The sequence below is a fragment of the Podarcis raffonei genome, chromosome 8 (genome assembly GCF_027172205.1).
Source record: "Podarcis raffonei isolate rPodRaf1 chromosome 8, rPodRaf1.pri, whole genome shotgun sequence".
Taxonomy (NCBI): domain Eukaryota; kingdom Metazoa; phylum Chordata; class Lepidosauria; order Squamata; family Lacertidae; genus Podarcis; species Podarcis raffonei.
This window is the reverse complement of record NC_070609.1, coordinates 89,706,130-89,731,041: the sequence shown is the minus strand read 5'-3', so window position 1 is coordinate 89,731,041 and position 24,912 is coordinate 89,706,130. Positions and strand designations below refer to the sequence as shown.

The following is a 24,912-nucleotide window of genomic DNA, read 5'->3' as shown; positions in this document are numbered from 1 at the left end:
CCTTTTCACATGTAGTGCTCTCAAGCCAGGTGTCACCCATCTTGTATTTGTGCCTCTCATTTTTTTTGCCCAAGTGCAATACTTTACATTTCTCCCTGTTAAAATTCATCTTGTTTGTTTTGGCCCAGTTCTCCAATCTGTCAAGGTCGTTTTGAAGTGTGATCCTGTCCTCTGGGGTGTTAGCCACCCCTCCCAGTTTGGTGTCATCTGCAAATTTGATCAGGATGCCCTTGAGTCCATCATCCAAGTCGTTGATAAAGATGTTGAATAAGACCGGGCCCAAGACAGAACCCTGTGGCACCCCACTAGTCACTCTTCTCCAGGATGAAGAGGAACTATTGATGAGCACCCTTTGGGTTCGGTCAGTCAGCCAGTTACAAATCCACTGAGTGGTAGCATAGTCAAGACCGCATTTTACCAGCTTCTTTACAAGAATATCATGGGGCACCTTGTCAAATGCCTTGCTGAAATCAAGGTTAGCACACTCCACAAAGCAAGGATGTCCTCCAGATGTTGGGAAATGATTGTAGCTTAATGGTAGAACAACTGCACTGCACACAATTTCCGTCGTCTGCAGATCGTGCTGGGAGAGCCTCCCTACCTGAAACCCTGGGGAGCACCTGAACCTTGGAGACAATAGTGAATTAGATGGCCCAATGGTCTGGTTAAGCGATAAGGCAGCTTCCCATATCCCTTGTTGCAGTACTCCAACTCCCATCACCCCAATCCTTGCCCATGCTGCCTGGTGCCTATGGGAGTTGGAGTCCAACCATATCTAGATGGAGCCAAACTGGCAATTGCTGCTGCAGAGGCAGTGGCTGCTGCTTGATTCTCTTTTTCTTCTGCCCTCGCCTCTTCTTGCAGAAGAATGCCTGTGTCTTGCCTGAGGATTTAAAGAATTTCTACCTGACAGACGGCTGCTACATGACTTGGAGCATAAAGTTTGACGGTAAGAAGAAGCCTTTCACAGCTTGGGACTAGTTTACTTGCAAAGGCCGCCTTCCCTACTCAGCCACTTCAATCTGCAGAACCAACAAGCACCCCATAATGCTCACTCTGTATATGTAATAAATCAATATTTTAGTGCAGCAGTGCCCCACTTTGGAACTCGCTGCTTATTGACAAGAGGCAGGCGACTTCGCTGTACTCTTTTTCGGTGCCTGTTAAAAGCATTATTGTTCAGGCAAGCCTACCCAGATGCTAAGAAGTATGGCATGTGTTTGAATCCGGTTTTTAGCTTATCATTGATTTTAATTAATGGAAAGTGTGTTATTGGTTTGTTGTTGTTGTTTTTTAATAGATATTTATTAAAATTTTCACAAATAAAGCAAAGAATAATCATAACCGAAAAAAAATGCATACAAAAACAGAAAAACCACAGAAAATACATCAAAAAGAAGAAAAAACACTCAAACACATAACAACAGAAAAAAAGAAGAGAAAAAAATTAAAAATTAAAAACCAACTCAATTTTCTCATTTTTTCAAAATTCTCATTCGCTTATTTCTTTGACCTCCTCACGCCTCCCTTTTTTGTATTCCCAGTCATAACATTAGTTCAGCATATCCTTACCCCTTTTTCATTATAACATTTAGGTTGATTTTCATCGAATTTACAACTTTATACCTTAACCAATTGTCCTACCATTTTTTCGTACTCTTACTGATCTTATTACTAAGTCCACTTAGGTCCATTCCAGCATCATTTTAACATTCGTTAATTTTACAGTGTTTCTGTAAATAGTCTTTAAATTTCTTCCAATCTTCTTCCACCAACTCTTCTCCCTGGTCTCGGATTCTGCCAGTCATTTCCGCCAACTCCAAATAGTCCATCACCTTCATCTGCCATTCTTCCAGAGTGGGTAAATCTTGTGTCTTCCAGTACTTTGCGATGAGTATTCTTGCTGCTGTGGTAGCATACATAAAGAAAGTTCTATCCTTCTTTGGCACCAATTGGCCGACTATGCCCAGGAGAAAGGCCTCTGGTTTCTTCAGGAAGGTATATTTAAATACCTTTTTCATTTCATTATATATCATTTCCCAGAAAGCCTTTATCCTTGGGCACATCCACCAAAGGTGAAAGAATGTACCTTCATTTTCTTTACATTTCCAACATTTGTTATCGGGCAAATGGTAGATTTTTGCTAGCTTGACTGGTGTCATGTACCACCTATATATCATTTTCATAATATTCTCTCTTAAGGCATTACATGCTGTAAATTTCATACTGGTGGTCCACAACTGTTCCCAGTCAGCAAACATAATGTTATGTCCAATATCCTGTGCCCATTTAATCATAGCAGATTTAACCGTTTCATCTTGAGTATTCCATTTCAACAGCAAGTTATACATTCTCGAAATTATCTTTGTTTTTGGTTCTAACAATTCTGTTTCCAATTTTGATTTCTCCACCTGGAAGCCGGTTTTTTTGTCCAAATTATAAGCTTCCCTTATTTGATAATAATGAAGCCAGTCTCGCACTTTATCTTTTAATTTATCAAAACTCTGCAATTTCAATTTATCTCCATCTTGTTCCAAAATTTCCCAATATTTTGGCCATTTGGCCTCCATATTGAGCTTTTTCTGAGCCTTTGCTTCCATCGGTGACAACCACCTTGGGGTTTTATTTTCCAATAGATCTTTGTATCTTATCCAGACATTAAACAATGCTTTTCTGACAATATGATTCTTAAATGCTTTATGAGCTTTAACCTTGTCATACCACAAATATGCATGCCACCCAAAAACATTATTAAAACCTTCCAAATCCAAAATGTCAGTGTTCTCAAGAAGCAGCCATTCTTTCAGCCAGCAAAATGCTGCCGATTCATAGTAAAGTTTCAAGTCTGGCAGGGCAAATCCACCTCTTTCCTTTGCATCAGTTAATATCTTAAATTTTATTCTGGGCTTCTTGCCCTGCCAGACAAATCTAGAAATATCTTTCTGCCACTTCTTGAAACAATCCACCTTGTCTAAAATCTGTAAAGATTGAAACAAAAATAACATTCTTGGCAATACATTCATCTTTATAGCTTCAATTCGGCCTAACAAGGAAAGCTTCAAATTTGACCATATTTCTAGATCTTTTTTCACTTCTGACCAACATTTCTCATAATTATCTTTAAATAAGTTCAAGTTTTTAGCAGTCATATTAACCCCCAAATATTTTACTTTCTTTACCAATGTTAACCCTGTCTCCTTCTGAAACCTTTCTTTCTCTATTGGCGTTAGATTTTTCTCAAGAACTTTAGTTTTTGACTTGTTCAACTTAAATCCTGCCACATGACCAAATTCTTGGATCAATTCTAAAGCTCTTTTAACACTAGATTCTGGCTCCTGTACCGTCAATACCAAATCATCTACTAATGCCTTCAATTTGTAATGTTTAGCTCCGACCTGTATTCCTTTAATCAAACCGTTCCTTCTAATCATGTTTAGCAAGACCTCCAGGACCGAAATAAAAAGTAGTGGTTTGTTTTGTTTTTGTTCCTGTTTCTACCGAGCGTTTTGCGTTTGCCCCTTGTGTTTTTGTGCTGTGAACCAGTCAGGGATCTTCAGATGATGGGCAGTATACAAAAAACAACAACAACAACTTTTGAATGTTTTTAAATACAGTGGTACCTCGGGTTAAGAATTTAATTTGTTTTGGAAGTCCGTTCTTAACCTGAAACTGTTCATAACCTGAGGTACCACTTTAGCTAATGGGGCCTCCCGCTGCTGCCATGCCACCGCTGCACAATTTCTGTTCCCATCCTGAAGCAAAGTTCTTAACCCAAGGTACTATTTCTGGGTTAGTGGAGTCTGTAACCTGAAGTGTCTGTAACCCGAGGTACCACTGTAGCTGTTTTTAACTTTTTGTTAATCATTTTATCCATAACCACTCTGAGGGTTTTTCTGACAACAGTATATGAAACTCACACAAAATAAATACGTTCTTATCTGATCAACAATTGCATCCACACATCCATTTCCTCTGATTAAATTGTGTCCTGTCTTTAATTTGGGAAGTGGGGCAATGAAATGGGAGCAGGAGAAAGATTCCTATTTATGGCGAGTGGGGATTCGAACCCCTGTCTCCCAGCTGCTAGTCCAGCACTCTTGACCGCTATGGCTCTCAGTCGGGCTGGCTTCCAGACTTGAGAAGGCCCAAGGATAACCCACCCGGGAAGAATGGCAGATGAAGTTGATGGACTACATGGAACTGGTGGAAATGACTGGCAGATTCCGAGACCAGGGAGAAGAGTCGGTGGAAGAAGATTGGGAAAAATTTAAAGACTATTTACAGAAATACTGTAAAATTAATAAATGTTAGAAGGATGCTGGAATGATGTTATATGGCTTTAGCAGAAATGTTATAAAGAATTAAGCAAAAATAGACTGTTAATGGGCCAAAGGGGAAAAAATAAGGTTAGATTGTGTTAAGATAAATTATAGGACAAAAACTGAGAAAGATGGAAAGGATTTACTAGAATACAAAGAAGGGAGGTGTGAGGAGGTCGTCGAAACAAGTAAATGAAAGATAAGATATGGAAATACTGGATGTGTTTTTAATTGTTTCTGTTTTTGCTTTTGTTTTGTTAAGATAAGCAGTGTTTTGGGTTTTTTTGTTTTTTATGTATTGTATTGTATTGTTTTGCTTTGTTTAACTTTTTTCTTCTTCTTTTTGTAATCTTTAAACTCTTAATAAATATTACTTTAAAAAAAAAAAGAGAAGGCCCAAGGATAACCCTGCCCAACACCAAGAACCCTGCACCTTGGACTTACTCTTCCCATCCGGAGACAGGGGCTGAACGCTTGGTTGAAGAGTCCTGCAGGGTTACACCACAGACCAAAGATTAATAGCCTTTTTATAGACCCCCATTATCACATCAGCTGCCTGACTATTCTCAACACTTTTATAAGAAGAAGCTCAATTATTTTGTATACCAAACAGATTTTTAATGGCTTTGGAGGTACTTGATAAAGCTTTATAATTCCATGAGCAATTAGCCTATGTTCCTCCCTACGATTTCTTAGACAATCATGAAGTCAACGAGTCTTATTCCAAGTCATGTTTCAGTGGCTAGAACAGGATCAATCACAACACAGAACCAAAGACTAGGGAGAGGACCAGAGAGGAGGACAAGCGTAATTTTTGCTGCCTTGTTCCTGAGCTTTTCACAAGGCAATTAGAGCAAGTTTCCACACTTCTGTCATTCAGGGCTGGAACATCTTATTGTATGTATGGTAATTCACTACCTATCAATGTGGGCTGGCTCCTTTGGCATAACCCCAGCTTCTCTCTGGATTTGAGGGGCCCAGCCAGGACCCAAGGAGTGGGTGGGTGGCAACAATTAGCACAATACAAAGAGACTGCAAGCTGATCAACCACTGCACCAGTACTTAGCCAAATAAAGAGGTTGAAATCCAAGGCACAGGGTCAGTAGTAAATGCAGGTCAGTAGTCACTCACTGCTAAAGACCCGTTGGGGGGAGGAGGTGCAGCAACAGTTACGTGCACCCGGAATACGACCACATGGAGTTAATGGTAAGCTGCTCATCTAGCTCTTTTTAGCTGGAGATGCAAGATGTGTGCCCCCCCCCGAGATGTTAGAATCATAGACCTGCAGAATGAGAAGGAATCCTAAGGGTCCTCTAGTCCAACCCCCTGAAATGCAGGAAAATGCAGGTGGCCGTTACGAAGATCGAACCTGCAACCTTGGCATTATCAGCACCACGCTCTATCCAACCGAGCTGACTAGTGCAGAGTGGCCGCCTTTTGTGGAACTGCAATGCGAGGCCTCCCAACTTTGCCTGTGGGAGCCTGGAGGTCGGAGCCTCCCTTTCTAGCTCCATAGAGAAGTAGGACCATTTGGGGGCAGGGACCGCCAGTCTTTCCTGTGGCGAGGGGGACGCCTCATTCTGGGGCCGGAAGAGGCTCCGGGTCTGTTTTGCAGGGTGACGGGCTCTGGGGTCCCTGGGTGAAAGGGAGAGGCTATGGAGGGAGACATACAATATCATAAATCGGACCCCTCGAGGGCCATGCAATATACGTCTCCCCCGCCCCCCCCAGCCCTGTCTTCAGCCCCAGGACGCGGGGAGGGAGCGGCGAGGAGGCTCTGGCTCCGTTTCTCGGGTCCCGGGCTCGGGGAAGCAACAGCCGAGATCTTGAAGCAACGGCCAAGCGCCACTGCCAACGGCCCCCCGCCCTGCCACGCCCCCCGCGCCCGACTCTCGCCTCCCATTGGCTGACAGGACCCGGGCTTCGCCCAGATACAGAGTCGGAAGAGCCGGCCAATGGGGAGGCCTCGGAGAGGGCGCGTGGAGGGAGAGAGGAGAAAGGGGTTGGCGCCGGCTCTCCCACTGCCTTCTGGGAGTCGTAGTGCCTGCCCTCTATTCTTCCCCCCTAGAGAACGGTCGCCGAAGGGAACGGAATGAGAGAGGAGACTGCGTTTCCCAAAAGGCACGGCGGCGCGGCTTCTGAGCTACGGGTCGCGAGAAGAGGCAAAAGGCCCCCACCTGGTGCTGTTTTCCCTCCCAGGTGTGCAGGTGCAGGTGGTCAGAGGCTGATGCGGGAGGGAGGAGGAGGAGGAAGAGGGAGGAGAAGGCCCTGCGCAGCCTCAGCAGCTCCAGCCACACCAAGCCCTCCCTGGAGACGCTCCCCTGGCATCCCTGGTTGGCATGGAAACTGCCCAGAGCCTTTCTTCCCTCCCTTGTTCATTCCATGGCGCTTCCTCCCAGCAGCCCCGGGAGGGAGGCCAGGCTGAGAGGCAGCGACTGCCAGCCCCCCCCCCCGCAGCTCTTCCTAATTTGATTGCATTTATATCCCGCCTTTTTCTCCGAGGAGCCCAAGGTGGCACAGATGGTTCTCTCCCTCCTCCTTTAATCCCCACAACAACACCGAGGTAGGTTACTCTGGCAGGCACTGATTGACACACACACCCGACGTCACCCTTCATGGCCGAGGGGGGATTTGAACCCTGGTCTCCCTGGTCACAGTCCAACACTCTAGCCACTGCACCACACTGCCTCTCCTTCGACTTTGCTATGGCAGACTTTGCTATGGCCTCCCATCTTTTGGACCTGACCTTCGGCACACTTGCCCCCCAAAATTAGTTACCTTTGTTTGGAGGAAAAATATCTGCTGCTTTCTCTTTTTCTTCTTCTTTTTTAAAGGCATGCCTTCTCCAAAGTGTACATGTGATCTTCTCTTTTGCCCCTGGGATATTTCTAATCTAAAATCCAGGCTTTTAAGGCAGAATTTCCTATTTGATCTAGGATCAAGGGGTCAGCAAACCTTTTCAGCAGGGGGACGGTCCACTGTCCCTTAGACCCTGTGGGGGGCCGGACTATATTTTTTGGGGGGGAGAGGGGATGAACGAATTCCTATGCCCCACAAATAACCCAGAGTTGCATTTTAAATAAAAGGATACATTCTACTCATGTAAAAACATGCTGATTCCTGGACAGTCTGTGGGTCGGATTTAGAAGGCGATTGGGCCGGATCCTGCCCCTGGGCCTTAGTTCACCTACCCCTGATCTAGGATTTGGTTCAAGCCCTAACAGAACCTGCCGCTCACTCATCCCTTGAAACCTTCGTGCAACTGATGCAATATGCAATCTCCCTCCATCCCCCATCCTGCCTGTTTCCCCTATGATCTCAGGAGAACTGAATTTATTCTGTTTATAATTTGCCGGCTTGTTAAATGCCTCCCATGGCAGCGGTGCGGAGGAGGAAGGCCCGGCTGGAAGGTTGGTCCTTTGCATAAAGGAGATCCGTATTTTTGTATTAAGGCTGGAACTAAATTATTTTAGGCGTGAAGCCCAGGAGACAGCACCGCAGACTGTTCTGCCGGGAGCCCAGGGGGATGAACTAAATGACCTAACAGGATTTCCCCCATCTTTTACCTTTGACACTTCAAAGGGCTCCCTAAAGGCGGGACCCCCTATCTGTCCTCTTCTGTTTTCCATGCAAAAACCTAAGATCTGCCTGCTTGACAACTTCCAAACATCGTGTGCTGTGCGGCAGCTTTCTTCCTCTAATTCCGTCTTCCCGCAGCTGGTGACCTGGAGGAGTTTTGCTGCTGATGGAAGCTGTAATGCAGTGGTGTCATGGACTGGCTGGATGCAGAGAAGCTGGGGAACCCCAAAGGGAACCCCCAGGGAAGAAGGGTCTTAGAATCATAGAATCAAAGAAAAGCCCCAAACGACTAGGACCCCAATTATCTCAGGGACAGCCTGATTCCTTATGCTTCACCTCAATCACTGAGAACCTCTGGTGGTTCCCAGCACCCCTGAGTTTCCACTAGTCTTCACTAGGGATGTACCCTATAGTGTGACAGGCCAAGCCCTGTGGAACTCCCTGCTACTAGAGGTTTGTCAAGGACCAGACCTCCTTTCCTTCAGAAATCTTTTGAAAACGTTGTTTAAACAGACAACATGATTTTAACCAATCAGTATTGATTGATATTCCTTGATGTTTTATGGATCTTTTCTTGATTCTCCCATCTTTATTTTCCCACTTGCTATATTTCTACAAAGGGCAGATTATAAAATTTGTAAGTAAATAAATAAATAAATAAATCAACATGTGGCCTTCCAGCCCCCTGCAGCACAAGAATCTTTTTGCCCAACCAGTGGCGTAGCGTGGGTTGTCAGCACCCGGGGCAAGGCAAGTAATTTGTGCCCCCTAACCCGTGGATTTGCACCCCCTAACCTGTGGATTTGCGCCCCCTAACCCAGATGTTGCGCCCAGTGCGACCGGCCCCCCCTGCAGTGTAGATTCAAATAAGGCAAGAAAATAAATTCCTGTCATATGTGGCAATATATCTAGGGGGTTTGTAGTTTTAAAATTTCATGCTTCTGTTTTGCATGACATATGGGGGCACTATGGTATTTTCAGCTCTTAGGGGTCTTAATGCAGTCCCAGGCCAGATTTGAATGTGTCTGTGGGTCCATAACAGCTGTCATGCCAGGCAGCCCTGAAGGGACCTCTCTGTGTAGTTCTCAAATTCTGCAACTACTTGAGAAGAATTGAAAACAAAGTCTGGAGCTCACTTTCTAGTTATGCTCCCCACACAGTAAGGCATTGTTGCTCTGATCTATGTGCATAATGTGATAGGAATTTTGAGGTCTTAGATATATGGTAATGTTCTTAAGTGTACCAACCAAGCACATACATAGATCAGCACAGGAAGAGCAACCTGGAACCATTTTGATTCATTTTGAGCAAATGATTTCTCTGCAAGGTCAAAGTGGGAAACCTCCCCATTGTCTTTTTCCTCACAAATCCTGTCTTAAGGGCACGTTTAAGATATAAATAGGGTGTGAGCCTGTGACCTGGCCCAGGAACTAAGTATTTATCACTACAAAAGAGTGGCCAGGCTCCCCAGGCAATCCAGTCAAGTAACCTGCCAGACAGGTGATAAACAATGACAGGAGAAAAACAACATTCAAATTTCTGTTTTAGACCGCCTTTTCTGTGATGTAGGTATGATGTTTCTGGGGGTGGTCTTGATCTAGGTAAAGGTAAAGGGACCCCTGACCATTAGGTCCAGTCATGACTGACTCTGGGGTTGCGGCGCTCATCTCGCCTTATTGGCTGAGGGAGCTGGCATACAGCTTCCGGGTCATGTGGCCAGCATGACTAAGCCGCTTCTGGCAAACTAGAGGAGTGCATGGAAACGCCGTTTACCTTCCCGCCGGAGCGGTTCCTATTTATCTACTTGCACTTTGAAGTGCTTTCGAACTACTAGGTTGGCAGGAGCAGGGACTGAGCAACGGGAGCTCACCCGTCGCGGGGATTCGAACCACCGACCTTCTGATTAGCAAGTCCTAGGCTCTGTGGTTTAACCTACAACACCACCCATGTCTTGATCTACAGGGTGGCAATTTCAAAAGTCTTTATAAGGCCTTGTGTGCCATTGTTCTGAGTTCCTCCTTCTTTCCTGTGAGTGAGGGGAGCACCCTGTTGCAACAGATCAATAAAGATCAGGCTTACTAGCTGCTTTGCTTCTCAATATTCTCTGGTTGGCCTGTGTTATTTTCTCCTACCAATAGGGAACCTATGTAAGGACTCTATATGGGCTCTTGGATACCCCATAGGGGGAAAAGGGCAATTTTTCTTTACAACAATAACATGTGCTGGTTCATAGTAAAAACAGATTTCCAAAAATGCTTTCAGTGTTCAGGTGAAAGTTTATTTGCATTTGCTGTTTTTTGCTTTTTTGTGTATTTTTTAAGAGCAATCAAAGGAGACAAAAGCTGTTTAAGGAGTTTCAGATGCAGATATTTAGCAATCGTATCTTGCTTGGCAACCCAATGACAGCCCAGGCCTCTCGCCTGACTCAGCTCAGTCGCTTTCATACCGCACTATCCATTAGGTCAAGAAGAAGAGCATCTACCATCATCTGTACGGAGGAACATGCAGCATTAGCAGAAGGCGGCACCGTTGGGAAGGGGTCAGCTGCTGACTCATCAAACTCTCTTGAAGACAGCAAGTATTCAGAGGTTTAGAAACCAAAGTACAATACAAAAAGGAAGATATAAAATTGCAAAGGAAAAACAAACCAAATTGCCAGTCTGAGCTGCCCCATGGTTGTGGCAAGTACAGAAAAGAAAGAAAGAAAAGTAGAGGCTTTTGTGTCATAACGCATAAAGAGAAGAGTCTTAAGTTGCCAGAGAAAGATTATTTACATCAGAACCTCAAAGGCAGACTTCACAATATCAGTCAAAGGCCAAACACGGGGGCTTTATTTACAGAGGGCAACATTAAATAGCACTTTGAAGCAACGATTGTCAGACACAGACACTGAAGTTTTTGCAGCCCGACTGATAACACAGAGCGTTATTGTGACCTCTGCTTCTGGCTCATCTGGGCCAGGCCTGGCCCCAATCCCTTTTTGGTGGGCAGAGAGGCAGCTTGGAGATCTGCAGTGTGTGGAGGGGAGTCGGGGATTGCACTGGGGCTGGGCTTGGTGGACCCCTGCCCTGCCAATCGACAAGGACATGGGCCAGCCGTGATCAGGGCTGCTGTTAATGTCAGTGTGTGGCAGTGGGCAGAATCCCAAGGAGTTACTGTGGAGTCCCAGGGTGGGAATTGTGACTTTACCGATTGGGAGGCGCCTACTGCTGCCTTTGCTCCTTTCCCTTGCTGTTCCACGAAACCAGTGCTATATCCACACACTCAGTCTCGCTACGTGTAACTCTCCTGAGATGGCTGCGGGACCAAATTCTGCTATGTATATTTTGCGGTCACACTTTCCAGCTGTGAAATGTGGTATTGGCATCCTAGGAATCCTGGGTGTGGTGGGCAGGTGAGAGTAGCATACATACACCATCCCTAAACTGGAGGCACTGGCTGCTAAAGGGGGACGAGTCAGGGCTAGCTTCTGACCTAATAGTAGTAACCTGTGAGCGGCTCACCTCAAAGACTCCCTCCTCCCCGGGCAAGTCTTGCAGCTCAACAGAGTTGGCCTCACCTTCTTGACTCTTCCACCTCTGCACCAAGTTCAGGAGTTGCTGATTGCTGGTTGAAATCTAGAGGGGAATGAAGGCCTGGGAGGTGCAGCCCCTCTCTGGGAACAGGCTACAAGCTGACCCCCACATAGAATCATAAAGGTTGGAGGGGCCCGTAAGGGTCCTCTAGTCCAGCCCCTGCAATCAGTAGCCATGGCTAGGCTGAAAGAAGACAATAGGCTCTCCTAGTAACTTTGGTGGGGTGGAAGAAGGAGCCAAAATGCCGTTCTTTCAAAAGCTGCCTAGCTGCACCCCACATAATATATCCATTGTCTCCCAATCTTCCATTGTAAACCTGGGGCGGGGGCGGGAAAGGATACGACCCATCACAAAACTGCTACTTTTACACCCTAGGAAAACCACTTTTCCTCCTTAGGGAGTGAATGCCCACAGATCAGCTGCATAAGGATGGTGATGATGACAGGCTTGCTTCATAATAATTCAGCATTTGCTTATGCCTTGCTGCTTACATGGAATAAGTGCTCTTGTGATGCACAGTTATAAATGAATAATTACTAAGTGAATATTGTGTAATTACAGAGTGAGAGTGGGAGTCTGTTCTCTGCTAACTTCTCTTCTAAATATTATTTTAAAAAATAAGAATTGGGACTTGATAATCTTTGATTACTCAGAGCTTGCTATGCTCAAATAAATGGGGGCACTTCATCAGGAATGTACCCAGGACAAACCCCGAATGCATCCAGGGCATTCCCTTCACAAGAAGGATGGATGGGCTGGGCCTGCTTCCCAATGTGCTGGCAAATTGGGCTCTCATGTGGCTCTTGCTTTCCAGATGCAACAGCCTCCAGTTCACAAAATCATAGATTTGTAGAGTTGGAAGGGATCACGAAGGTCCTCTAGTCCAACCTCCTGCAATGCAGGAATCTTTTACCCAGTGTGGGGCTTGAAGCCACAGCCCTGAGGTTAAGAGTCTCATGTTCTACCACCTGAGCTATCCCAGTTGGCTGTGAGGGGCTCTCATTCCACCTTCTCCAACTGGGTGCCCTCCAGATATTTTAGACCACAACTCCCATCAGCTCCAGCCAGCACACTTGTTCTGACTGGGAACTGTAGTCCAAAACATTTGGAGCATTCCCAACTGGGGAAAGCTGAATAACTCGTGAGACCGGGCCAGAGTAATGAGCCACCCTTTCTGGCCTCACTCTGTGTTCTCTGCAAGGCTTCAGCACTTATTTTCTAGCCTTCCTGTGGTCTCCTTGAATCCCTGCCTCTGCTCAGCCCCTCTGTTTAACCAGCCTACCTCCACGTACTCAACAGCAGGGAAATAAATCTCCACCCTTTTCTCCCTATAGCCCCTTTAAAGACTTGGGGAAAAGGAGAACAAAAGAGAAAGTTCCTCTGGCAGCAACCGCAGAATGCCATGACCTCCCCACTTAGCAATGGTTCCCCATGTGCTTGGCAAGCCTTGCTTTTCTTTCCTCTGCCCATGCCTCTCTATACTGAAGGGAGGGTGTCACGCAATGAAAGCTGTTGGCGCAGCAAAAGTAGCAGTCCTTAGAGAGCAACAGGATTCTTTGTGTCCTTGGCCAACAGAGTTGTTTTGGCCTTTGGCATCAAAAGAGCAGTTTCCTTCCAGGGTAGCTGGCATGACTCCCAACTGAATCTCTCTGAGAAAATATGAGCCCCCAAGCATCTTTCCATAGCATTCATGAGCCCCTGAACCCCTCTCAGCAATGATGCGCTGCCCACATCTCCACTGACAACATTCTGCAAACACAGTGTCGCCACCACCCCTTCCTCACACATCATGTGGAAACTTGTAAAGTGTAGAGCTTATATGGTGGTCCGCTTCTGCTCCTAAATATTATTTTCCTGACCAGATCTGCTCTGTTTCACAGCAACTGCCTTTCCTGGAGAGAATTTGGACCTTGGTTAGCATTGCGTGGCCTCAGTCTGCCAGATTCTGACTATACACCTAGAATCAGGGCTCCCCCCCCCCAGCTGAAACTCACCAGAACTCAGTTCTGGCACCTCTCAGGTGGGCACCATTGCTTCCAGCACCACCTTTTCTAGAAAAATTGCACTGCCTGGAATCAAGGAACTGTAGACTTGGAAGGGACCCAATAGGTCATCTGTTCCAACCCCCTGGGTGAAATCAAGCAGCCGTTCTTCAGACTCACTGCCTGACTTGGTCTTTGGAGGTGCCATTTCAGTGCTGGGAGAAGGAAAATTCTCAGTGAGGTTTAAAGGTCTGGGATACAAATATAGCAATGAATAAATTCAAGATTACATTGAGTGATATATATGAGAGCATTGGTTGCGGCTTAGATAGGAAGCTGCCCTATACAGATTCCATATAGCTCAACACTGATTGGCAGCAGCTCTCTAGGGTTTCAGGCAGAACTTTCTCCCAGTCCTGAAGATGCCAGGGACTGAACCTGGGATCTTCTGCTTGCAAGGCAGATGTTTGGCCACTAAGCTATGGCTCCTCCCCACACTTTGCATTTGTTTGCATTGAATAGCTATAGCAAACTTATCAGCTCAGGCCAATCAGGTAATTCCGCCACCTTCAGTTTTCATGATTTTGACATGCACACCTGGCAAATGAAATCGAGGCTGCAGCAGGCAGGACCAGTGAGTTCCCCAGAAACTGGAGACATTCTTCCCAGGAAGGAGGAGACATGGCCCCAACCCTTCCCAAAGGGATCTCCTGCATAAACTGCCCATTCAACCTACCATTTAAGCAACGTTTGTGTATAATGAACATTGTTTGATGTTATTAGCTGGTCTGTGGAAGCACCAGAACCAGAGAAGCCTTTTGTTGTAGTAGTTTCAAAACAGCAGGACATCTCCAGTCACTTATTCTTTATAAAAATGACTGAGTTCTAAAATATTCATTCCCTTTCGTCTGTTGAGGAAAAGGGGAGGATTTGGTCCTTATTACAAGAGAAATGAGTTTCTCTATGCAAAGCACCAGTATAATTTTTGAGGTACGAGAAGAGTGAAATCTCTCCTTCAGTGAGTTTAAAAGAAGAAATGCATAGCTGTCAACTTTCAGATTTGAAAATAAGGGATCAGCAGCCTCATCTGTCCCAGGAACAGTCTACGGGATATCTAATAATCCGGGATAGCAGCGGGAAGCGGTGCTGGAATAAGGGAATTTCCCGCAAAAAAAGGGAAGGTTGACAGCTATGGAAATGGGGTTGGTTATTTTGCTCTCGAAATGTACTTGTATGCACCAGCGGAGCCCCCTGTGTGGACACACACTCCCCACTTTCTAACAAATGGGATAAAAGATGCAACTTCTCTGGCTCAGATAGGAGATGGTTCCTTTATGAAGGTGTTGCTTTCTGGGTATTGTGACATAGAGACCTGATCTACTCCATGTGAGCAGCTCTCGCCCATTTCTGTGTGTCATGTGCAGGAGAACATGCATGTAGATTGTGCCCAAATAGATTAGCATTACCCTTGTGATTCTTTGCATAGGCATGTTCACATGAGAGCAAAAGGCCATTGCTTAAGTCTCCCTAACTGGCCAGTGGCAGAGGTAATGCATAGGGGACTCTTGTCAATTTCAGTTTCTCTCTGTTAATCCAGTTCTTCACATTTCCACATCAGTTTGCAATGTATTTTTTAAGTCCTGCTGGAAATTCATTAGCATTTTAGTGTGAATTTCCTCTAACAAGCACATTTCTGTATGCCATTTTGCGTAATAACAAATTTTAGCAAAGCATATTTTCTTCAAACACAACACATATTTGTATGTTATTTTTACTAGTCTATGCATACATACAGTATGCACAACTTTACCTCTGTAGATGCATTACTGTACACACTTGGGCCACTTTCTCAGAATACTGCAATGCAAAATTTGGAGGATAGTTGTTCTTCAATTTGTATATTGTTTTGGGAAGTGTGAATTGGTAGTGTTGCCTTTCAATTCAAACTTAATCATATTTCTTCCCCCATCTCTAGTGCTAGAACACACAAATTTGTTCTGGAGCGGGAAATAGCAGGAGTTGAAGTGTTAAAGTCTCCAGCAACACCCCCAAGAATCCTGATCTGGATTGTTCCCCCCCACCCACAGCACCCGAGCAACACCCACAGAAAAAACCCCACCCACAAAATAACCCCACCATTCACACTTTTGCTAATTGTGCAATGGTGTCGTGCTTAGTTTGGCCCCAGTGCTAGTGAAGGATCACACTTGTGTGTAACCTAATCCTAACTGTTCTTTTCTTAACCTACTTCTGGTGGGGCAATAAGAGAAGTGGCTTCACATATCCACCTAACGTTTTCACCTTTCTGAAATCACCCCCAAATGTTTCTTTCTTCTTGCTGAGTCTCAAAATGCAGAGCAAAGAACAATGTTCAACTACCAGAGTGGAGGCAACCCCCCCCCATTTTCTCAGTCCTGGTCACTCCACCAGAAGCAGCAGCTTCATTTTCAGATGAGGTCAAACTGCCATGATGTGCCTGTAATGCTTAGCATGGCTTGAAGAATTTAAGGGCAGGAGCATCCAGACGTCTTGGACCACAACTCCCATCAGCCCCAACCAGCATGGCCAATGGGCAGGAATGATGGAAACTGTAGCCAGACTACACCTGGCTGTCCCCCACCCTGCCTGGCAGGAACAAAGATTGCAGCAGACCTCTTTGGTGGGTCCCCAGCCACTGCCCGCCCCCCCGGATCCAGCCAAACAAAGGAAAACATTAACAGCTCTAATTAACTTCCGTTGAAAATCTGTATCTGTGTCCCAGCCAAGCATCGCGAGTGATGCTCAGATCACTTCTAAATGTGAATGCAGTAAAGAGAGCAGAGGCAGGCCATTTCTGTGCAGAAGCTGCACCCCGATCCAAGTGGCTCTCAAAAGCAATTTACAGCTGCAGCAAATTTTACAATCACTTGTGAAAACACCTCAAGCGTGATAAAATCCCTTAATAGTGCAGTAAGTGAGAAAATAGTATTTTTGTAAGCTTTCCATCGTATTATCCGTTGTGATTACACAAGTGACATTATCGGCAGTGTTTGTGGCTGTCTTGATAGTCCAGACAACCAAACTAGCACTTACGTGGCTGAAATGGAGTTATCGTAATACATATTTTCCTTAATGTAGTGCAGGTGGAACTTGGGGGAATCTGATTTATTTCCCACTAGGGCATCAGCACTTTACCAGCAGCTGGAACAGAGAGGCCTCTCTAGATCTGATGGAGCTGCTGGGTGGCCACAGCTGACCATCTAAGGACAAGAAGCTCCCTTAGATCAAGCCAGGTCCCAGATCCACCTTGCCAAGCCTCAGCCACTCCAACTGGCAACAGATCTCAGAGGCGTCATCAGGTGAGAGACTTCCTTTGGTCCTGTGACCTGGTGTCCTTTTCTCACCCGAGACACCTCAAATTGATCCCAGGATCATGTGCATGCAAAGCACATGCTCTACCCCCGAGGAGACGTGTGCGTGCGTGGGGATATTGCAGCCCATAAATCTAAGCAGGTTTCAATCCAGAACCAGTAGACAGTCCTCAAAACAAGGGAAATCATTCCATTTGTTAGCCTGGATTGTGAACCGGGGACCAGCCCCCTGCTCATTTTGAAGCCTGGGGCAGAAAATCCACAGGGTGCACCCAGTACATGGAGAAGTTCTCCTCCACAAGCCCCATCAAAAAGAATATGAGATGTGCAAGAGACTCACCATCCTCTTGTACACCTCACAGCGACTTCCAATGAGGAAGAGCTTCTTGGTGGATTGTGCCCCAGGGGTCGGCTCTGTTCTCTTCCCCTTTGCCAGCCTAATGGTACCTGCCCAACCTTGTTCCACCTGCAGGGCAATCTGCTGGCGCAGGGGGAGCCAGTCCTTATATTAAAACGCCCACCTTCCCCAAAGGCATTTAGTGTCACTCGTTCGTACAGAAAGGAGGTCCCTGGTGCTCAGCTGGCTCCTGGGTCAGATCCTTGCCCAAGAAATCCCACACCCTTCTCCCAGGGCTTCTCGGCAGCCGAAACAGCTTGTCTGCTTTAAAGTCCAGAGCAATTTCCGTCAGCGATTAATAGCGGCAATTGGATCAAGCATCCAAAAAACCAGTCCAATCTCCAGTTCCGCAGGTTCCCTGCTTCAGCAAGGGATCAGCACTCTCCCCAGTGCACACCATTATTTCTGAAAGTGACCCGCTGTGCACTAGAAAGCAGTCCATGGGAAACTTCCACGTATGGGCCTGACATGGCTTGGGACGTTTGCACTGTGAAGTGGCTGGCATTCAGTGGCAAGCACCCTCTCCGTCCCAAAGGGAGCATTTAAAAGGACAGACTATCTTGGTTATATCCTTGGATTCATGGCCGGGAGGAGGGTTGTCTCACAAATCCTCAGAAAGCATTTCCTCACCTTCCCAAGCAAATCCCATGGGGGAAAAACATTCCGGGGTCCTCAGCCCCTCTTTTTTGCCGTCCAAGGAGATGCCACTGTAAGGAGGAGTTTTCCCTGTGGTGGCAAGAGCAGAGGGAGTAGCGGAAGGCAAGAGGAAGAAAAAAAGGAGGAGAAAGGAGGAGGAAGAAGAAGAGGAGGAGGAGGAAGAAGAGCAGGGAGAAGCATCCAGGAGAGGACCTCAAGACTCTGTCTTCTCTTTCTTTTTGCTCTTTTTCAGAAAGGACGGGGCCCGGAATTTCTTTTTCTTCTTTGAAGGAGACTTGGATGGGGAGCCCTCGGGTGACACAGGTCCACTGGTGACCGTCTCTGTTTTGTCCTTAGGGACGTCGGTGTCTGCGTTGGTGGTCATCTGGCTCATTCCTTTGCTGAGCAGGTCCTCTATGTTTTGATCATCGTCCTTGCCGTTCACCACCACCGTGCCTGGGTCGTCCGCCTTCTGGTCAGCTTCGGCAGGCGCCTGGCCACCGTCCGCCTTCTTCCCACCTTTCCAAAAGAAACAAGAAATGAGAGGTGAAGATTCAACCGATGTCGTCTTTGGATTGCACCAGGAGTGATGCAAAACAAGTAGTTCAAGTGCAAGACATAGACGGGAGAGACCTGCTCAGCCAGGAGGCTTACTGGGTGACCTTGGGGCCAGTCTCTCATCCTGATCTACCTCACGGAGTTGTTCTGCAGAAAGGGGCACAGGTGTGTGTGTGAAACAATAATAAAGGGCTAGAACAGATGGGTGACAATACGATTGGGAGTGAGGGGATGGAGAGAATAAATAAGGTGCATTCAAGAAAACAAACACCAGTAACTAATATTGCTTCCTCACCAAAATGCTGCTGCTGCTATTATTATTATTATTATTATTATTATTATTATTATTATTATTATTATTATATTACTACTGTATTAAAATAAATAACTTTTTTTATTGTTAAGAATGGCTAACAATAAAACTGTAACATTAGCAAAGGTTAGAACTACAATGCATAATGACTGCCGTTCCTTCGGAGAGCCAGCGGTGGTGCAATGGTTAGTGTTGGAATCTGGCCTGGGAGAACTGGGTTCGAATCCCAGCTTAGCCATGAAGCTGGGCCAATCACTACCCCCTCAGCCTAACCTACCCCACAGGGTTGTTGTGAGTATGAAACGGGGAGAGGGAGAACCACCCACACCACCTTGAGCTGCTTGGAAGAAAAGGTGGGCTGTAAATGTAATGAGCACATAAATAACTGCTGAAATACTTTGTACAGCAAGAACCATCATGTCCTTATCCAAATGGTGCCTGCTCCAAAGGCCTGCCTGAGCAGAGCCCTTGAGCGGATGCCTGAATGAACGTTGGGATGGGGAGGGACAAGCTGGTCTCAAGAGGAAGAGAGTTCCACACTTGGAGTGCTGCCCCTGAGAAGAGCCTCTCCTGCAGACTGCAAAAGCCTGGGGCTGGCCGGGGCTGCAGAGAGAAGAGGCGCTTCTTCAAGCAGCTGGGTCCAAGTGCCGCCATCTTGAACTGGTCCTGCTGCAGACACTGCAATGCTTTCATGATCAGTGTCATAAGACCCTTCTGTACGCGCAGCAGGATTCTGCCCCACTTTTCAAGGGAGCGCACAACAGTAATCCAAGCAGCAGGCTAGCAAAGCATGAACTACCGTGGGTAGGCTAGTCTCCACAGGGCGGTAGGAGGGCCTGCTAGGGCTGGGCATAGGGACTCCTAGCCATGGAGCCACGTGAGTCTCTGTTGGCAGTTTGGAATCTAGGAACAGAGGAAGACAGGAACGTGCCTTACACTGAGTCAAACTGCTGGCCCATCAAGCTCACTACTGCCTGCACTGACTGGCAGCAGCTGTCCAGGATTTCAAGCAGGAGTCTCTCCCAGCCCTATCAGGAGCTGCCACTGAGGACTGAACCTGGGGTCTTCTGCTTGCCCAGTGAGCTGCGGTCCCAGCTGCACATCTGTTCCTTTCGGGGGAAGGCTGCCTGGTTCGGAACAGGCCATCTAGGGATTTCTCAGATCCAGGAACCCTTACCCACACAGCTTCCACCTTACCAAGATCCTTCCTCAGCTTATTGGCCTTCGTGCAGCCATACAGCCTCTTCAGATTAAGCCCTCTAGTTCTTTCCTACAGATGTTTAATAGCATATAGATGTTAAACAGAGCCTTAAAGTGTTCCAAGTGCAATCTATGGGTGTACATTATCTATAACCCTTACAACAACCCGACAGGTAGGGGTTAGGTATATTGCAGATGGCGTGGGGTTCAGGCTTAGGGGTGGTGGCAAGCACTAAAGGAACCTAGAAAGTTCCCAGCGCATGTGAGATTTGAATATAATACTACTAATACTAATAATAATATTTCTACCCCAGCCACTCTGGGCAGCTTCCAGCAAAAGATTAAAAATACACCAGTCATTAAAAACTTCCCTAAACAGGGCTGCCATATAGTTGTTTATTTCTTTGACATCTGCTGGGAGGGCGTTCCACAGGGCGGGCGCCACTACCAAGAAGGCCCTCTGCCTGGTTCCCTGTAGCTTGGCTTCTCACAGTGAGGGAACCGCCAGGAGGCCCTCAGCGCTGGACCTCAGTGTCCTGGCAGAACGATGGGGGTGGAGAAGAAGGGGCTTCCTGGTCTGTTCCTGGATCTCTTATGCTACACCAGTTCTTGTACATATTCTGTACTACATGTTACACTAAATATTTTTGCAATATGCCACAAAAACACAATGTATTGCAAAGAAAACTTTGCTAATCAGCAGACCGCATATGATGTAGGGGAGCCCCTCCCCCCACCATAGAGAGGTTTCTGGTTTCTGTACTGCTCCAGGGTGGGTCTACTCCATCAACCCTTTAGGAAAAGTCTTAACAATGATGAGAGCTGCAACAAAGTCCAACATTCAGTTCTGTTCAGTACAAATTTATTGCATCTCCCCAGTACAAATGTAGGCTGCAGTCCTCTGTTAAAGCCTCCTTCCCTTCCCCTGAGTGGAATCAGAAACGGAGACGGGGGCAATTCAGAGAGGCTGCTCAAGAGGCAATTCAAATCCCCCCGTCACATTCATCAGGATGCAATAAAAGAGGCCAAACTACAATGATGGTTGCCACAGGTCTCCCATTCCTGCTATATTATTATTGTTATTATTATTTACCCATCACTCAGTCTAAGGTCCCAGGGTGTGTTACAACACTGAAACCTTAATATTAAAAACTGTTCCAAACAACTTACAATCACAAAGCAATGGTGGGTCCTAAAAACTTACACCTCAAGTGTCAGAAGTGAGAATAAAGAGGTGCATCTTCAACATTCTCGGGCAACTGTTAAATGATAGTGCCAGACACACCTCTGGGGGCCACCACAAAGAAAGCCCTCTCCTCCTGGGCCACCAAGCCTCCGAGGGCAGACAAGCACCCAAGGGGGACTGTAGGGAAGGAAGTCTTTCAGTTATTTGGGGTCTGAGACATTAGGGCTTTAAACACTAATGTAAGCAGCTTAAATGGGGCCCAGGAACGAACTGGCAACCAGAGCAGCTGTTTTGAAATGGGTTAAAATAAATCCAAAGGGAACCCCAGCCAGCAGTTTGGCTGCCCCTCTCTACACAGAGATTCTGGCGGAGGCTTTTCCTAACCATGCTTAGCCAAGACCCTGTTTAACTGGAGCTTTTGGGGACGGATCCTGAAACTCTGCTTGCAAAGCGGATGGCCTGCCACTGCCCTGTGGGCCCTCTTGGCATCATGCAACTGAGTCCATGTTTTACACACGTTTGCAGCTCCAAAAATGAAAGGGTTGCTCAGCCCTGAGATGCTGAAATGGAGGCTGGATTGAGGACCCCGTCCCTCCCCCCGGGAGCAGCTGAAAATTGAGAAAACAGCCTCTCTATACTTACTAAAGTGACAAGTATTCAGAATCAGAGGGAACTCCTTTGATGAGAGCAACACATGGAAAGAGAAAGGAGACAGTGTGGAGAGAAGCACACCAAACACAACGAGGCACAAATGAAACAATGCAGGGGAGGGGGAAGCAGCAACACTACACCCCCCAATAGCCACAAGAAACCATGCCCCTCTCGGATCAGGGCCACACTTCCACTACACCCTTGAATAGGGCTGGGCATCACATCCTGGGGAGGGTAAGATTTCATAGCATCACAAAATTGTAGAGTGGAAGGTTCCCCAGGGGTCATCTAGTCCAACCCCCTGCCATGCAGGAATTACAGCGAAAGAATCCCTGGCAGGTGGCCACCCAAGGAAGGAGGGTCCACCAGAGCAGGGCCAGGAGGGAAGGCAGGCCCTAATTCTCCCCCTGCCAGTAGCTGCTAGAATTAGCTAGCTGCTGCACATCTTGTTATCTTACAGGCACCAGGGGGTGGACCTTTTCCGCTGTGCCGCCCAGCCTTCAGGAGTTGCACCCCACCCCTCGATAAGACATCATCTGGGAATCTTTTAAGGCTCTCTTGTTCACCCAAGCATTTGCTAGAAATTAATGCAGAGGAAACAGATGTACCAGGCCCAGTTAGCAGGGACCCCTGGCTGAAATTCCATTATAAAGAAACAAAAAGAAGCAAGTCTCATATCTCCTAGACTCAGGTATGAAGCAAAAGGTATAGGTGCTCTTCTAAGCGGTTTTTGTGGGATGAGCTAGCCTGGCTGCTCCTGCCTTTCAGTGTTTTTAGCCACCCCCATTTCTCAAATCCTATTAAAAGCATCTAATCCAGTAGCCACCAGCTCATCTTGTTGCTGTGAGTTCCAAAGCCTAACCTTTCATGGTGTGAAGAGGCAGGTGCTTGACAGAGCGCTGCAAAGGCTTCCCTTACCTTCTGAAGTCTTGGGCGGGCTTTTTAATGGAGGCTTGGCTGGGCTCTGGACTGTGGGGTCTGCAGTCGACTCCAAAGGGGCTGTCACCTCTTCCTCCAGGCTTGTGTCTTTCTCACCTGGGAGGAGATGGGAATACAATGGAAGAAAGCATGTCTCAGGATGCCTGGATGTCCACAAGGCTGGAGCAAATTCCCCCATCTCACTGTTTCTAAACTGTTTCGGACACAGAGCTGAAGGAGACTGCCAGGTGTCCTCCTTGCTCCTTTGCAAGGAGAAGGAGGTCTTTCAATCCCCCAGGACAGGGAGTTCAAAGGGAGGCGTCACAACTTGCTGGGGGCTGTGGTCATCAGCACAGGGGTCCAAAATCCTGTGCAGCCAAGGCAACATTTCAAGTGGCTCACCTACTACCGAGCTGGGTTTGAGGTCCTTGTATTAACTTACAAAGCCCTGAACATCTTAGGTCCAGGGTATCTCAGGGATCCTGAGGCCCTAGATCCCAGCTCAGTCACTGCAGGAGCATTGATGGTGGTTCCTGGCGTTGGTAAGGCTCCTTTGACAACAGCAAGTAACTGAGCCTTTAGTGCCATCAGTCCAGTCCAGTGGAACTTCCTGCCACTGGGGATGAGTTTATGGAACCAAGGGAGCGGTGGCCTTGAAAAGAGTTGGAAGCCACTGCCCTAGGGATGAGCTATTTTTCACTCTGTGATGACTATATAATAGGATAGGTATTATAATACATAATTCTCTCTCTCCAGGGTCAGAGCAAGGCAGTGGACTTTGGACTGTGAGCAGGAGAGTCCTGTTATAGGATGGGGAGGGGTTGGTTTGGATGTCATCTCTGGGTCCCCTCCAAGTCTGTGGTGCTATTTCTGTGAGATGGGATTCTGTAGTAATAAACAACTCACGTGGTAAAAAATAAATGTGGAAAAAATAAAATTCTCCCCCATCCCTGTGGCTCTAGCACACCACCTACAAATTTCTTGGAACCATCCATATCCCATCCTTCCCAACTAATGCTGCTTTCTTGTCCCTCTCAGCTGATGACACAGCATTCATCTCCCCAGAGTGTTTAGGTGGCCCCTATTTTATCAAGTGTCGTTAGTTGCTAATACCAAAGCAAGTGCTGTGGTCTTTCAGCCCACGCAAGTTTCTAGTTCTCAGCCGCAACCAGCCCCTGTGCTCCTGAACCATGATATTTACCATCGAGACCCAGTTTCTTTCTTTCCACTTCCTTCTTGTACTCCTCCAGCTCCTGGTCTGTCAGCTGACTGAAAGGGTTTGGCGGCTCTGGCTCTGGAGGAACCTCGTTGTGGGATACATCCTTCATTTCTCCGTCTGCCAAGTTACTCTCTGTAGACTGCATTGGGAGACAAGAACGAGGTAAATATGGGAGGGGGGGGCTGCAGGCAGCACCATGGAGGCTGGAAAGCAGAAAGGTGCTCTGGGCCCACGGATCAATCCTATCATGCTTCAGTCCCACCCTTTTCAGCGGCTGCTCCCAACCTTTGGAACTCCCTTCCTAGTGAAGCTAGACTGGCTCCCTCCTCGTGGTCCTTCTGCCAGCAGGTGAATACCAGTTTATACCGAGAGGGAAGGGAAGGGCTTTTAATAGCACCGTCCTGTTTTTATTATTTGTATTTTAATAGATTTGTCTTTTTACATTGTTTAAATTCTATTGGGGTTTAATTACTTTTTAACAATGTTTTCAGCATTTAAAAAATTTTTTACCTGTGCTTTAATTTGTGCAAGCCATCTTGAGTCCTGGCCCACGAAAAAGGTGGGACATTGATGATGGTCTAAACCTCCACTGCAAAACATTTCGGCTAAATGGCAGGACGCCTCTTTAAAGGTCATTATAAGATGGCACTGGATGCCCCTATGCCTTTCCAGACTTCACTGTACTCTCTTGCCCTTACGCTTAAAGGCACATCCTTCCATGTGTGGTGGGAGCATCCGTTGCTTAAAGATTTCTGGACCCGATATCTTTCAATGTCATCCATCATTGTAGCATTTATGGAATGCTTAACTCACCATTGGAGGGTGATAAAAGGATAAGCCAGGAAAGTTGCATTTGACTCTGTATGCTCTCAATTTATATTGTTTATTAACAACAGTACAGTAATCTCCCTTCCCCCTCAGTCATAGCAGCCGCTATGGAGAAATTATCTTAATGCTCTAGACTGAAGTACCGTATTTTTCGCCCCATAGGACGCACCCTTTCCCCTCCAAAAATGAAGGGGAAATGTG

The 24,912-nt window shown here is 46.7% G+C and overlaps 1 protein-coding gene across 3 annotated transcripts in view; it reads right to left on the bottom strand.

Annotated features, from left to right (window-relative positions):
- Window positions 1-16,316: 16,316 nt before the first annotated feature.
- ADD2 (adducin 2) overlaps window positions 16,317-24,912 on the bottom strand; it is a 69,915-nt gene continuing 61,319 nt past the window's right edge. For 2 of the 3 annotated variants that reach the window (XM_053401481.1, XM_053401483.1), the window contains 3 exons: window positions 23,866-24,022; window positions 22,665-22,781; window positions 16,317-18,357 (listed from right to left, as the gene is read on the bottom strand). In XM_053401481.1, the coding sequence (XP_053257456.1) occupies window positions 18,053-18,357; window positions 22,665-22,781; window positions 23,866-24,022 (579 nt within the window). In that variant the 3' untranslated portion in view covers window positions 16,317-18,052. Of the gene's footprint in view, window positions 18,358-21,737; window positions 21,772-22,664; window positions 22,782-23,865; window positions 24,023-24,912 lie in introns of all 3 variants that reach the window. The other variant, XM_053401482.1, reaches the window with a different exon arrangement.